The sequence below is a fragment of the Podarcis cretensis genome (genome assembly GCF_951804945.1).
Source record: "Podarcis cretensis genome assembly, chromosome: 4".
Classification (NCBI taxonomy): Eukaryota; Metazoa; Chordata; class Lepidosauria; order Squamata; family Lacertidae; genus Podarcis; species Podarcis cretensis.
Window position 1 is genome coordinate 7,084,717 of NC_137173.1, and position 15,002 is coordinate 7,099,718.

The following is a 15,002-nucleotide window of genomic DNA, read 5'->3' on the forward strand; positions in this document are numbered from 1 at the left end:
GAATTCCCTTCGTTGTGCCACTTGACCGCCTGGGCACAAACTCAGGCACTTCCTCTGACTCACTGTGGTCAGCAGGTGTGTCCTCTGCATCCTGGGATTCCCCCTCTGACTTAACGCGTCTTCGAACCCTTGGAATTACCCTCACAGGAGAACTAGGCTCACTCTTGGGCTCTCTTTTTACAACTTGCGGAGATGCCCCATCCTGCTCCTGACTTAGAAAGACATTCTGAAAGAATATCGCGTCTGGCAGGGGTCTTTGACCTTTCCTCCTGCTTACAGAACTCAGCGTGTTTACTGATCAGCAGCTTACTCTGATCACCTGACGGGTATGCAAACCTCCATGCACGAGCCGCTGGCTCATACCCACAGAAGATCATTTTCTGGAACTTGGGTTCACCTGGCCCTCGCAAAGCTTCAGGCACCGGCAGCGAGGCCGTTGATCCGAACGCACGGAGGAAGTGAACCTGAGGCTTCCTCCCGTGAAGCATGAAAAACGGTGTGTCTCCTACCACTGAATTGTAGGACCGATTCCAGGTGAAGCTCACATATTTAACTGCCTCCATCCAAAACCTCGGAGGTAACCCAGAATCTGACAGCATCACCTGTGCAGCCTTAACCAGAGCCTCACTTCGGAGCTCTGCCACCCCCCTCTGTTGAGGAGAAGTCACTGTGTGACTTATCCCTTTCTTGTGAAAGAACTTCTGCAAAGCAGACCCAGTAAACTGTGAACCTCTGTCACTAGCAATTTCCCTGACTCTGGTGGAGAACCTTAGTTCCACTTCCTCAATCCAACGTCTAATCAGCTGTGCTGCATCTTCCTTGGATTTGAGACCATGTGTCCAGGTGTTCTGCGAAAAATCATCCTGCAGCGTCAGCAGAAACCTGGCCCCTCCCAAACTTGGTTCCTTCATGGGACCCAACAGATCTATGTGCACAAGATCAAAAGGTTTTGTGGTTACCCTCTCCACCCTGGGGTAACTGCACCCTCTTACCTTTGCCTGTCTGCAAGCCTGACAATCTAGGACTCTTGCACATTCTTCAATTCTACAGCCTTTGGAAACCTCAGGTAGCACCTGTAGTTCTTCAAGACAAGCATGTGCTGTCTTCTTATGCCACGCACAAGAACATGAAACATGAGTGGGAACTGTAGCACGCAGGGCTTGTGCTTTCTCAACCTTCCCCCCACCCTCCAGAGACGTTTTAAGAATGAAGAGATCATTCTGTCCCTTTGCAACTCTGACTAGTTGCTTCCCTCCTTTGGAGATTGTACAAAAATCGTGTTCAAAGCAAACCTTAAACCCCTTTTTCAACAAATAAGGCACAGATAAAATACAGTGTTTCACTCCTGGCACAATGCAAACTTCCATCTGCTCCTGCAAAACAGAAAAAAAGACATTTGCAATGTTATTCACATTTTTCTTTTCCCCACTTGCAAACTGAACGGTTTTCCCAACCGGAATTGCCGTGCAATTCCACATCTCGACTGCAGGGGTCTCGGGATCAGGTTGCAGTTAGCTCCTGAGTCGATTAGAAAGCGAAAATCAGTGTGTCTCTCAGAGTTGTTCTCAAACAAAGCCATACTGGCAACAAACGTCCCGCTGCCCCCTCTCTTTGGGCTTCTGCAGCAGTTCTCTCTGGTTGTCACGGCAACCAACTCCCCCTTGCTCAGGGCCTTGGCAGCTTCCGTAGAAGTAGCCTCCTCCGTTGCCTTGGAGACCGGACTGGTCTCTGCGTTCCCACGCGACTCTTTAGGCCTTATCTTCACTTTGTCCAGGTGGCCGGCCTTGAAGCGTCTAGCTCTCCGCAGCTTCCCGGCCTTTGGCTGAGGACGACAATCTCCAGTGGAAAAATACTGCCCAGGGCTCCTTTCAGCTGGCCTGGCCCCCCTTCTTCCGGAAGAGCACTCTGTGCCAGCCCTGCCCTTGCTGAAACTGCGTTTCACTTCAGCACTCACAGTGGAAAACTTTTGAAACTTGCCTTTGGAATTCTCAGCCCCCCCGACCTGCACCTCAGGGACTGGGGCTACAGCCATCTCCAGGCTCTTCATGACATCTCCAGGGCTCTGGCCTCCTGCTGAAGTTTCACACGAACTTCTCAGCACCTCCCAGGCAGCCCTTGCTGACTTTACGCCCTCCAAACTGGGCAAAAACGATGCGTGTACACATGCCTTCAGCATAGCAAGCTCTCTTTGCATTCTCTGCTGGCTATCTTCAGGCAACGCAGCCTCAAAGCCTGCAGTGTCTGTCAGGGGAAGTGGCTCTTTCTGGCTTACATCCCAAAGCCCAGTAACCAGAAACCAACCCCTTACTCTTCTGGACCAGGTTGCCCAACCTCTTAAAGTGAGCTTTTCAAGCGGAACGTCCTCAAGGACCTGGCTGTCTGCCATTCTCTCCTCTTCCCCGGGGCCCCAGCTGTACTCACGTATCACCAGCTCTCCGGCACCCGATTTCTCAGCTGCTTTCTCAGCTCTCTGCCTCTCAGCATCTCTTGCCTCTTGGCAGCAGGCAAAACACAGAACGCAGACCTCCGCTTCGTCTAGCGTCTTCCCAGCTGTTCAAAGCTGACTTCAAAGCAGACTTCAAAGCTCACCGGCAGACTCTCAGCAACAGTTTTATTAGCGGTAATTAGGTCCCCCATAACCTGTGAACGATCTGAGATAAGATCTTAATTGGCACTAGCCAGCTAATTGCTTTATGGCCGCAATTAGCCCCAGTATAATGCGGTCCGGCACGCTTCCCAGCCAAGCTGCGCAGACCTTCTTCTCTCCGGTTTCAACTTGCAGAGTAAAAACACAGCGGATCAGAACTGTTGCAGTCTGCTTCAGATTCAGACAAACACACCAAGCACCTGTATGTCCAAATTCATCAGTTCTTTATTGCAGCAAATATTTACAGCTCAGCATTTCTCAGATTCTCCTGGACTGCTAGCATTCATGGCGTCCGTCTCTCTCAGAGACAAAAAGAGAACAACAAGTAGAGCTCCTCCCTCCTTCCAAACGTCAGAATAGGAGGCACACTCAGAACAAAATTAACCCAGTAAGTTCTGAATCCCAACAGTTTTTAAGTAGAGGTTGGGTGGCCCTCTGTCATGTATGCTTTAGTTGCGATTCCTGCAATGCAGAGGGTTGGACTAGATGACCCTCGGGTCCCTTTCCAACAATTCCACGATTCTACGACTGTTAACCACACATGTCTCCACACTGCCTGACCAGGAGAAGCGAGCCCTTGCTCGGCCACAAAGGAGCACGGGATCTTACTCGTTTGGGAAAACAGCTCCTGATCCCAAGAAGATTCCCAGAATAAATGTGTGAATAACGTTAACGAGGGACAGGCAGACACTGCAGATATACAACACTGATGTTATATCAAAATGTCGGCGGGGGTGGGGAGGCTATTGTTTTTATTTTGATTCTGTATTTTGTGGTTTTATATTTTGATTTTATTCTGTGAACCGCCCTGAGACCTCTGGGTATAGGACGGTATATAAATTCAATAATAATAATAATATTACAGTGGTACCTCAGGTTACACACGCTTCAGGTTACATACGCTTCAGGTTATAGACTCCGCTAACCCAGAAATAGTACCTCAGGTTAAGAACTTTGTTTCAGGATGAGAACAGAAATCGTGCTCCGGCGGCACAGCGGCAGCAGGAGGCCCCATTAGCTAAAGTGGTGCTTCAGGTTAAGAACAGTTTCAGGTTAAGATCGGACCTCCGGAACGAATTAAGTACTTAACCTGAGGTACCACTGTAACAACAACAACAATATCATCACACGGAATCAGGCCCTTTTCCACATCTCGCCTCTCTTGGGTTTTAGGAGACCCCACTGAGGGTGTGATACAATGGGGTCGGGTGGGGTGGGGAATTTTCTCAAAGGAGAAAACTTGCTTGATCGAGGGACAGTCCATGTATCTATTGGCCTATTCCGACCTCTTTTTCTCCTGCTCAAGGCCGCCCAGAAAAAGCATTTCGGTCCCAGAAATTAATTCCGAACGTGCAGATAAAATATAACTGATGGAATTCTACAGGACGGGGTATTAGTGTGCGAAAACAGTCAAGATCCAAGGTGTTAAGTTGTGGGTGAACATATCAGACGACACAGCGATTCTTCAAACAACTCTTGTTTATTCACAGACCAGAAAAGAACTGACGGGTTCAGCCAGCCTGCTTATATAGAGCTCCACTACAATGCAACAGTAACAACTTTCTGTAACTATCCAATCACTGAACGTCACTTTCGATCCCTTATTTGCATATGTGGACCTGAACTATCTACCGTATCCCCCTGCTGGCCCAGGGTGAGAACTTCAGTACATAACACCAGGCTCTCCAGGCCTGCGCCTCCAGATGGGGGAGACATCAGGCGCTATGCTGTGGCTGACAGGTAAAGGTAAAGGGACCCCTGACCATTAGGTACAGTCGTGGCCGACTCTGGGGTTGCGGCGCTTATCTTGCTTTACTGGCTGAGGGAGCCGGCGTACAGCTTCCGGGTCATGTGGCAGCAGGACTAAACTGCTTCCATGATGGAAACCAGAGCGCACGGAAACGCTGTTTACCTTCCCGCTGGAGCGGTACCTATTTATCTACTTGCGCTGGTGTGCTTTCGAACTGCTAGGTTGGCAGGAGCTGGGACAGAGCAACGGGAGCTCACTCCGTCGCGGGGATTCAAACCGCCAACCTTCTGATCGGCAAGCCCAAGAGGCTCAGTGGTTTAGACCACAGTGCCACCCGCGTCTCTCTGCATTAGAGAAGAGCAGGCGTTGAGCAAGGACCCCGTGGAAGGTTCTGGAGGATGAGAGGAGAGGGGACCCTGTGTGTTTGCTCTCACTCATGCATCTTTCTGGAGACAGCGAGTGGGAACAGGTGGTCCAGCTTCAAGGGGACGGACAGCAGCGCAGAGAGCGAGGAGAGATTTCTTCCGCCTGGATGGCTTCAGCAGTTATTCAGGTGGATGATTGCCTTGAGCAGAGCGGTTTGGAACAAAATGTTGCCTAGGCTACAGTCCTCAGCCCACCCTCTGTCTAAAGCAACGGGCCTTGCTTCCAAGTAAACAGGAGGAGAAGAGGAGGCCAGGCGAGGGAAAGGGGGAGACCTTTGCATTTGGAGCTCATGCCAACATCAGAAGGGGGCATCAAATTCATTACAGTGGTACTTCAGGTTAAGTACTTAATTCGTTCCGGAGGTCCGTTCTTAACCTGAAACTGTTCTTAACCTGAAGCACCACTTTAGCTAATGGGGGCCTCCTGCTGCTGCCGCGCCACCAGAGCACGATTTCTGTTCTCATCCTGAAGCAAAGTTCTTAACCCGAGGTAATATTTCTGGGTAACCTGAAGTGTATGTAACCTGAAGCATCTGTAACCCGAGGTACCTGAGGTATTATTTTGCCTGCTTTAACTTCTTATTGGTTTCCCCCATTTTTTTGGATTTAAAAGTGGCAAACTGCCTGGGCAGAGATGCAGGATGGAAGCGGAGCAAAGAAATAAGGTTCCGATCCTGACCCCCTTTACCTGGGAGGAAACCCCGCTGAATGCAACAGGACTTGCTCCTAAGTAGACACGGCGATAGAGGAAAATGCCTCCGATGAAACCTGGCCTCCCTTCTTTTCATACATAAAGGGAAGAAGCTGTCCCACCAACCTCACCAAACTGCCTGTGGAGAATCGATGTGGACTGTCAAGTGTTTGAAGACCATGTAAAACAGGCATCCCCAAATTCGGCCCTCCAGATGTTTTGGGACTACAACTCCCATCATCCCTAGCTAACAAGACCACTGGTCAGGGATGATGGGAACTGTAGTAACAACAACAACAACAACAACAACAACAACAACAACAACAATGATTTATTATTTATACCCTGTCCATCTGGCTGTGTTTCCCCAGCCACTCTGGGCGGCTTCCAACAGAATATTAAAATACAATAGTCTATTAAACATTAAAATCTTCCCTAAACGGGGCTGCCTTCAGATGTCTTCTAAAAGTCTGGTAGTTGTTTTTTTCTTTGACATCTGGTGGGAGGGCGTTCCACAGGGCAGGCGCCACCACCGAGAAGGCCCTCTGCCTGGTTCCCTGTAACCTCACTTCTTGCAGGGAGGGAACCACCAGAAGGCCCTCGGAGCTGGACGCTGGGGGTGGAGACGCTCCTTCAGATATACTGGACTGAGGCCATTTAGGACTTGAAAGATCAGCACCAACACTTTGAATTGTGCCCAGAAACGTACTGGGAGCCAATGTAGGTCTTTCAAGGTGTTATGTGGTTTCAAAACATCTGGAGGGCCGAGTTTGGGGATGTCGGATGTAAAAGGACTTTGGCCTGGCACTTGCCTCATATAATATAGGCAGGTGGTTTAAAAAAACTATTTCATTTTCTCAGGTTTTAATCAACACATTGTGGCTGAGTTTCCTGAGCTGCCTTGGAACTGCTACTGTTGCACTACGGTGGTACCTCAGGTTACATATGCTTCAGGGTACATACGCTTCAGGTTACAGACTCCGCTAACCCAGAAATAGTGCTTCAGGTTAAGAACTTTGCTTCAAGATGAGAAGAGAAATTGTGCTGTGGCGGCACGGCGGCAGCAGGAGGCCCCATTAGCTAAAGTGGTGCTTCAGGTTAAGAACAGTTTCAGGTTAAGAACGGACCTCTGGAATGAATTAAGTACTTTACCTGAGGTACCACTGTATATGTGTTGCTTTGTGCTGTATTCTCTGTTTTACTTAACTGGTATGTAGCCATTTTACTGCATTTTTAATTTAAGGTTTTTTTAATTAAAAAAAGAACTGCGCTGTAAGCTAATGGGTGGAGAACTTGCAGCCCTCAAAATGCACCCCACGCATCTGTGCACATCCAACAACCCAGGTGATACTCCAGGATCAGTGTTCCCCAAAGTTGGGTCTCCAGCTGTTTTTGAACTACAACTCCCATCATCCCCTGCTACCAGGACCTGTGGTCAGGGATGATGGGAATTGTAGTCCAAAAACAGCTGGAAACACTGCTCTAGATGTTTGGAAGGGGGGGTGGCGATCTAGGAAATAACTACTACCCAAAACTTCCATACAGAATATTTGTTTATAGTTATGCTGCTATTTCATGGAAACCAAGCTCCCAAGGCAATTAAAAAATATGCATATTATAAATGGCCTCCAAAAACTGCTGGTTCCACCTCATACAATTCTCAGAACCTGGACTTTCTCACTGTATATGGGTTTTTTTTTTAAGTTTTCAAGCCTATAGATAGGTTCCTAAAGACAAAAGATGTTCCTCCCAAACATCTATAAATTACGGTGACAATTTTGCAATGGCTACCAGTCAATCAAAATCACCGAAAGCTGGTTTTAATAATAATATATTGCTTATACCCCCCCCAATCTGAGTGGGTTGCCCCAGTAATTTTCTGGGCCTATCCTACCATTGGGCAGTTGGAATATCATCACAGCAAATCAAAGTGAACATTGTTAAAGGAATTGTTGCATTCCACCACCTTTGGGGGAGTGCTGCCTGGATTTTCTGCTGCTGGTACCAAATGCCCTAAGATATAATAATAATAGTAATAATAGTAATTATTATTATTATTATTATTATTATTATTATTATTATTATTTATCCCCCCCCCATCTGGCTGGGTTTCCCCAGCTACCCATGGTGGCTCCCAACAGAATATTAGAAACACGATAAGAGTACGAAAAGAGTCTTTCTGGATCCGACCGTACCTGGTTCACCTTCCCATTTTCGACAGTAGTCAGCCAGATGTGTCTGGGAAGCAAAGACAGCTTTGTCCATTTCTAGCCGGTTTTTTTTTACAAAGAGTGTGGCCCCCAACAAGAGCAAACATCCAAGCTTTTGCAAGCTTACCTGGGAGTCAGCCCTTGCTCCCAAGCAGACACAAATGGGCTGTGTACAGTTTGGGGGCTTGGGGTCCGAACTGTGCAAGGAATCCCAAGACATAACTGGTCTCTCAAGCACCCCATCATGAACCCCGCAAAGGCAGCAGTCTCAGAAGCTCGCCCGCCTCTCGGAAGAAGAAAGGGCTCCTTATATAGTTGTAAATTCCCAGGCTAAGACTTACTTTGTCTCCAGAGCCAGCCGCATTTCAGCAGGGCCATTTCTGCAGCGATCTCCAGGCTGATCTTTCCCGGCAGGAGAACTTAAGAAGAGGAGGAAAGGTGGGAGTTAGGAATGCAGAACTATCAGGCTGTAACATCAGATCACCTTCGCTCCTCTCCGAGAAAACAACTTGTTTTTTTTCTGCTAGTGGGAATTTTCTAACCGTGGGGTGGAGAGGAGGGAGGAGAGCGGCAATTGGGGTCACTGGACTTCTAAATAAAGGCACAGAGTGTGCGGCTAACCAGATATTTTTTTAATGCTCCTCTCGAATTATCTCTGTTATGTAAATTACAAAAGGGTGGGGAGGCGAGGCTGCAGCGCCTTTTCCCTCTGCGGGATTTAGAGATTAGCATTTTGCTTCTATCTTTAACTGAAGCTCTCTAGAACATACCTGGAGCGCAGGGCATCGCTTCCAAGCAGCCTGCCCCACCCTGGGGCCCTCCAGCTGTTCTGGACTACAATTCCCATCATTCCACCCCCTAGTGGGGCTGGTGGGAATTGTAGTCCAAAACACCTGGGTTGGAGAAGGCTGCTTTAAACTGCTTTCTAAACGTCCCGGCTCCTTTCTGCTGCTGAGCTGTTGCAGAACACCCCTTCGCTGTGCAGTCAGGCTCACAATGAAAACCAAGTTGGGGGGAGACAGAGAGTATAAACACCCACCCATTCTGGGCTCTGCCACGTAAACAAACCCACACCGCTTGAAAGCATATGATTTCGCTAATTTGCGCAGAGCGCAGAACTTGGCAGGAGTACAGAAATGGGATCAAGACGGTGGGGAATATAAGCATGGCCAGGCAAGGGGGTTGGGGGAAATGTGGTATAATGGTTAGTGTTGGATTTGGACCTGGGAGAGATAAGGGTTCAAATCCCCTCACTCAGCCACGAACCTTTCGCTGGGTGAGCCTGGACCCAGACGCTGCCTTCTCTCACAACAACCCTCCTTCCCCTTCTCTCCCCCCCTCCTCTCCCCCCTCAACCCCACATTGCTTACGACAAAAAAAAGCCTCATATTGACTGTAATTGACCTTTATGAAAGACTCTACAATTTGAAAACAGAGACGCTGAATGTACTCTTGTTCCTTATGGGAAATCTTTCAGTAAAAATATATTTAAAACAATAATAAGGGGGGGTGGGGGAGAGAAGAACCATGTAGGCCACCTGGAGTTCCTTGTAGCCAATCAGAGGGGATATAAATGCAATCAATCAATCAATCAATCAATCAATGAACGGGGTGGGCGGCCAGGAACCCAGAGCAGAAAGGGGAAGGAAGATTCGGGTCTGGAGAATCATAGGAGCACATGGAAGCACCTGGAATCCTAAATTAAACAATTTTTAAAAATAACAAAAATCTGTTTTTAGTCTATGAAATAATGAAGATAAAAACGAGCGGTTAAAAGTCCAGGAGTTTCGTTCAAACAGGGCAGCAAAAATACTACAGAAAAGTAGGTACCATTGAGGCTGTCGACCAATATACGCTTATAGGGGAGCAAGCCTCATCTAACTCTTCCTGGCGCTTCCCCCCAGGTAAACGTGCCTCGGATCTACCTGGCTGGCTGAAGCCTACAAGGCGAGGGATAAATGTGGAGAAGAGAGGAGATATATCTTTTTTCCAGTGGCGGCAGGAGAAACCCAAAGCTGATGGAAAAGGATCCCCAAAGTTTATCTCTGCGTTCCCGTCTCTGCCCGCACAAATCTGCTCCGCTAATCTGGAGCTTGAAACTGGACCCAAACTCTATTTGCGATTCCACCTCCGGCAGAGGAAAGAGAACTCAAAATGAACCCGGGTCGTCGCGCTCTGACGTTGCCTGGACCAGGGTTCGGTTACACCCGCTTGCTGGAGCGCTCAGATCACTCACATTTCTCCTGAACTAAGGGGCTGGATGCGCCTTAGGTCTGGATAAGGTGGATCAGCTCCGCTCCCTCCTTCCCACACCAAGCCTGGGATCCGGGCGGGTTGCCTTGGGCGGGTTGCCTTGTCGCCTCTCTCTCTCTCTCTCTCTCTCTCTCTCTCTCTCTCTCTCTCCTCCCTTCCCACCTTGTGGGTCCGTTGCAAATAAGAAGCTGCGCCGCCTCTCCCGGGGTTGCAAAGATGCGCACGCGATGCCCAGGTGCGCCCGCGCCTGCCTGCGTTCTTGCGCGCAAAGAAACTCCGCCACGCGCCACCCCTTTGCACCATCCCTCGCCCAGCCCATCAGGTCCAAGTCCTCTCTTCCCAACCCACCCACCCACCCACCTCACCCTGTTTTTTTTTACCTAAAGAGCCCCCGGCGCGCGCTGCCCCCTTTCCCGGGACTCGCCGGGCAGCCACATCAAACCTCTGGCAGATGGAAACACAACACCCTCCCTTCAAACGCCAGCTCTTTTTCTCTCGCCATCTCTTTGCACAGAATTCTGGGAGTCGTAGTTTGCACTGGGCAGCGCAGCCCGGGATGGACTCCAGCTCCCAGGATGCAAGAGGAGGAGGAGATGCTAGCCTTCATTCCCCCAAAAGGCCCCCCTCACCTGACTCCCCCTGTTTCGTTGTGCATCCGTTGCCAAGGGGAAGAAGGTCCTTCATGCTCTCTGGTGCCTACTCAGAAATCATTGCTTTCTCATGGGGCTGACCCCCAGGTATACGGGCATCTAGGATCTGCAGCCTTGGAGAAAACAGAAAACTGGGGAGCTAGATCTCCTCTCCGTCCTCATCTTGACCCAAGAAAATCAGGGTTTTATAGTTCAAATCGGGGGAAAAATAAATACAGTAAATGGACAAAAGTACAAAAATTCACAAAATGTTTAGGGGTTTGGTGCTGGAGGAGACTCTTGAGAGTCCCCTGGACTGCAAGAAGATCAAACCTATCCAAGGAAATCAGCCCTGAGGGCTCACTGGAAGGACAGATCCTGAAGCTGAGGCTCCAATACAGTGGATGCTCTGGTTGCAAACGTGATCCATGCGAGATGCACATTCACAACCCACAACGGTACATCAGTTTCCCGGCGGAAACTGCAATTAATCCAGAATGCAGCAGCTAGACTGGTGACTGGGAGTGGCCATTGAGACCATATAACACCTGAGAGATCTGCATTGGTTCCCAGTACATTTCCGAGCACAATTCAAAGTGTTGGTGCTGACCTTAAAAGCCCTGAACGGCCTCGGCCCGGTATACCTGAAGGAGCGTCTCCACCCCCATCATTCAGCCCGGACACTGAGGTCCAGCTCTGAGAGCCTTCTGGCGGTTCCCTCACTGCGAGAAGTGAGGTTACAGGGAACCAGGCAGAGGGCCTTCTCGGTGGTGGCACCCGCCCTGTGGAACTCCCTCCCTTCAGATGTGAAGGAAATAAGCACCTATCTTCTCTTTAAAAGACATCTGAAGGCAGCCCTGATTGGGGAAGTTTTTAATATTTAAAGCTGTATTGTTTTTAACACTCAATTGGAAGCCGCCCAGAGTAGCTGGGGAAACTCAGCCAGATGGGCGGGGTATAAATAATAAATTATGTATACTCTGCGCATGCACAAAGAGCAATTTAGTGCTTCTGTGCATGTGTGACCTCTGAAACCCAGAAGTAACCCGTTCTGGTACTTCCGGGTTTTGGAGCGTCCATAACCTGAAAAAACGCAACCTGAAGTGTCTGTACTTTGGCCACCTCATGAGAAGAGAAGACTCCCTGGAAAAGACCCTGATGTTGGGAAAGACGGAGGGCACAAGGAGAAGGGGACGACAGAGGATGAGATGGTGGGACAGTGTCCTCGAAGCTCCCAGCATGAGTTTGACCAAACTGCGGGAGGCAGTGGAAGACAGGAGTGCCTGGCATGCTCTGGTCCAGGGCGTCACGAAGAGTCGGACACGACTAAACAACAACAACAAATGCATCCCCCTGCGTCCCCCCCCCCACCAGGAAAAAAGCACTGGGCATTCCAGTCTTCCAGTCCAAATGGGACTTTGTTCTTTTGCTGGCTGAGTAGCAGGTTTTAGATAGGAAAGAGCCACAAGCTGAGTCCACACCATACATTTAAAGGACACCCCGCACACCCCACCCCCATAGAGAACCCTGGAAACTATAGATTTTTTTAAGGTGCTGGGAATTATAGTTCTCCGAGGGGGTGAACTACGGTTCCCGGGATTCTTGATGGGGAGGAGATGCACTTTAAATGCAGGATGCATACGCAGCCTGGGCAGGTGCAGTTGAAGCAGCTGGAAGTGTGTGCAGCAGCGATGCTCCCATCTGTTCCCCGCAGCGTGTTTCTCATCTTGCGCTATTTTTAGTGGCGCTTCAGCACATCGGCTGCTCAAATGATGCTCCGGTGACTTGCACCTCCCCCCCCACCGCCCTCTGGCTTAGAGAAAGGACAAGAGGCACTGGCTGTGCCAAAACAGAAGCCCACCGAGGCCCACACTCTCGTGTCCCTCCTTACGTAAGGCTTTGGCAAAACAGGAAAAAACGATGAAGCAGACGAAGGCGTCCTTCCTCTGCCTCGGGGGTCACGACAACCAGGCGTGTGCCAGGCATGCGTCTCCTCGGGAGGAGGCGCCCCAAGTTGTTTTCACCACTGCTCACCCCAGCTCGCTAAAAACAATCATTTAAAAGTAATTGAACGCTAATGGACTTAAAAATAATATTTAATAATATATTTTTTAAAAAACCCAGCCTATTGAAATATAGGTGATGAAAACAGCACAGTACTATTTAAAGCCCTTTAAAAAGGGGGGGGGGGAGCCAGTTCCCAAAGGCCTCTCGGGATAAGAGAGTCTCCAGGTCTGGCTTCTCTAGGGAGGGAGTTCCAAAGTTGTCTGGGAGCAGCCACCACCGAGAAGGCCCTGTACTGCGTCCCTGTGAGGATGAAAGAAGGGCCTTCCCTGAAGACCTCAGAGCCTGGGCAAATTCCTGTGAGAAACTATGGTCTTTTGGATAGTCTGGACCTAACTAGCACTTTGAATTGCGCCCAGGAACTGATTGATAACCTGTGGTTACCTGGCCTGTTCCTTACCCAGCCAAGAGATTGGCCTGTTTCTCCCTCCGGGACGCGGGGAAAAAACAGATCCCCCTTCGTTCAAGAGCAAAGATTGAACAGGGAGAATTTACTACAGTGTTGCTCGTGCCTTCCCACGGACAGACACTGATGCCATCTGCTTATTTACCATGCGCATGAATGAGACACTGGGGAATCTGTGCTCTCCCCCAGAGCTGCAATCTGCATCCTAACGGTTCTGAGGTCGTGAAGAAAACGAGTTTGTTGATATCAAGGCTCATTTTACAAGGAGGAAGAGCACAGGGGCAGGTGGGAAGAGGAATCTTCAAGAGCGCCGTTGCACCAAGCTGTGTGAGAAACCGGGTGTGCAATTGTTTCCGTTGGAGTTGTGATGGCCTGGGACTCGGGCTCAGACTTGGAACCAGAGGAGTCTCAGTCCACACCGGATCCTTTGCCTCAGGCATCATCTGAACCAAGTCTGGGGCCTGATCCTGAAGAGTCCCAGTCTGCACAGGTTCCCCTGCAACAAACACCAGCTGGGCCGAGTCAGGGGCCTGAGCCTGCCCTGGCTCCAGATGCGGGGATGACCTTGTCGCCTCCAGCTGGGCCATCACTTACAGCTGCTCCACTACCGGTTGGGTCAGGGGAGGCTGAGGCGGCCCCTGGGTCTAGTAACCCACCGACGTCTCCTGAGCTGCAGAGACTGAGGTCTGAGAGAAGGAGAGACCTAAGTACTCGCAGGAGGAGTGCTCGCCTTTGGGTGAAACAGGGAGGTGAGTCACCAGGGGATCAGGACTGGCTGCTACCCCAACAAAGATAAAAGACTGTCGGAGCCCACCCCAGGTTATGGGAGCAACGTTGCTGTATGCTAGATCCTGCCTGAGATCCTGTACCTGTCCTTGCCTGGTTTCCTGCCTCATGTCCTGCCTTGGCCCTTTTGGACTGACTCCTAGCAGAACCTTCGGATTCTGGTCTGGTCCTGGACTGCGTTTCACGGGTTACCCCCGGGGCCAGCACAGGAGTTTTGCTGCTGAAAAGAACTGGGGAGAATTACCTCCGAGCATGGATGGTGTTCGTTCACCGTCCTACCAATTAGCTACAGGCATTGCGGACATACAGTGGTGCCCCGCAAGACGAATGCCTCGCAAGACGGAAAACCCGCTAGACGAAAGGGTTTTCCGTTTTGGAGGCGCTTCGCAAAACGAATTTCCCTATGGGCTTGCTTTGCAAGACGAAATGTCTTGCGAGTTTTTCCGACTATTTCCCCTCCCCCCCCTTTTTCTAAGCTGCTAAACCGCTTATCGGCTGATCCGCTAAGCTGATAAGCCGCTAAAAGCCACTAAAAGCCGCTAAGCCGCTAATAGTGCTAATCCGCTAAGCCGTCAATGGGCTTGCTTCGCAAGACAAAAAAACCGCTAGACGAAGAGAATCTCAGAACGGATTCTTTTCGTCTTGCGAGGCACCACTGTATCAGGAATTTGGAAGGAAGTCCACGATGACCAGCTGTCGGGGGGTGGTGTGTGTCTGTGTCCATCCTGCCCTCTCTTGTGGCTGCTACGCCGCTTGATCAGCAGAAATCAGCAGGCAACATTTTGCACGACTGTTTTATACTATATGATAATTTAGAATTTAAATGTATTTTCATGTAATGTTTGATACTTCCAGCTGATGAAGGTGAATACATCGAAACAGGGCCCTGTCCTGGCTTCTGATCCATAACTGACTTCTGACTTCTGCTCATTGATGGAAACTAAGATCTTCACGTCAAAACTGACCATGGACTAACATGAACTTAGCTCTACTCACAAACTCTTATCTTTAATACTGTAACGAATTATTGTATTATACATATCCTTATGAGTTTGGGTTTGAAATCTCTATTTGAATTTGTAATCCTTGTCAGAATACATGCTTCTGAATGGATTAGTTTTTGTTACAATTGACTATTGAT

General features: G+C 49.5%; 1 protein-coding gene across 1 annotated transcript in view; it reads right to left on the bottom strand.

Annotated features, from left to right (window-relative positions):
* PLEKHB1 (pleckstrin homology domain containing B1) overlaps positions 1–8,222 on the bottom strand; it is a 43,872-nt gene extending 35,650 nt beyond the window's left edge. The window contains exon 1 of the mRNA XM_079974221.1: positions 8,065–8,222. Within this exon, the coding sequence (XP_079830347.1) occupies positions 8,065–8,101 (37 nt within the window). The 5' untranslated portion in view covers positions 8,102–8,222. The remainder of the gene's footprint in view (positions 1–8,064) is intronic.
* Positions 8,223–15,002: the final 6,780 nt, after the last annotated feature.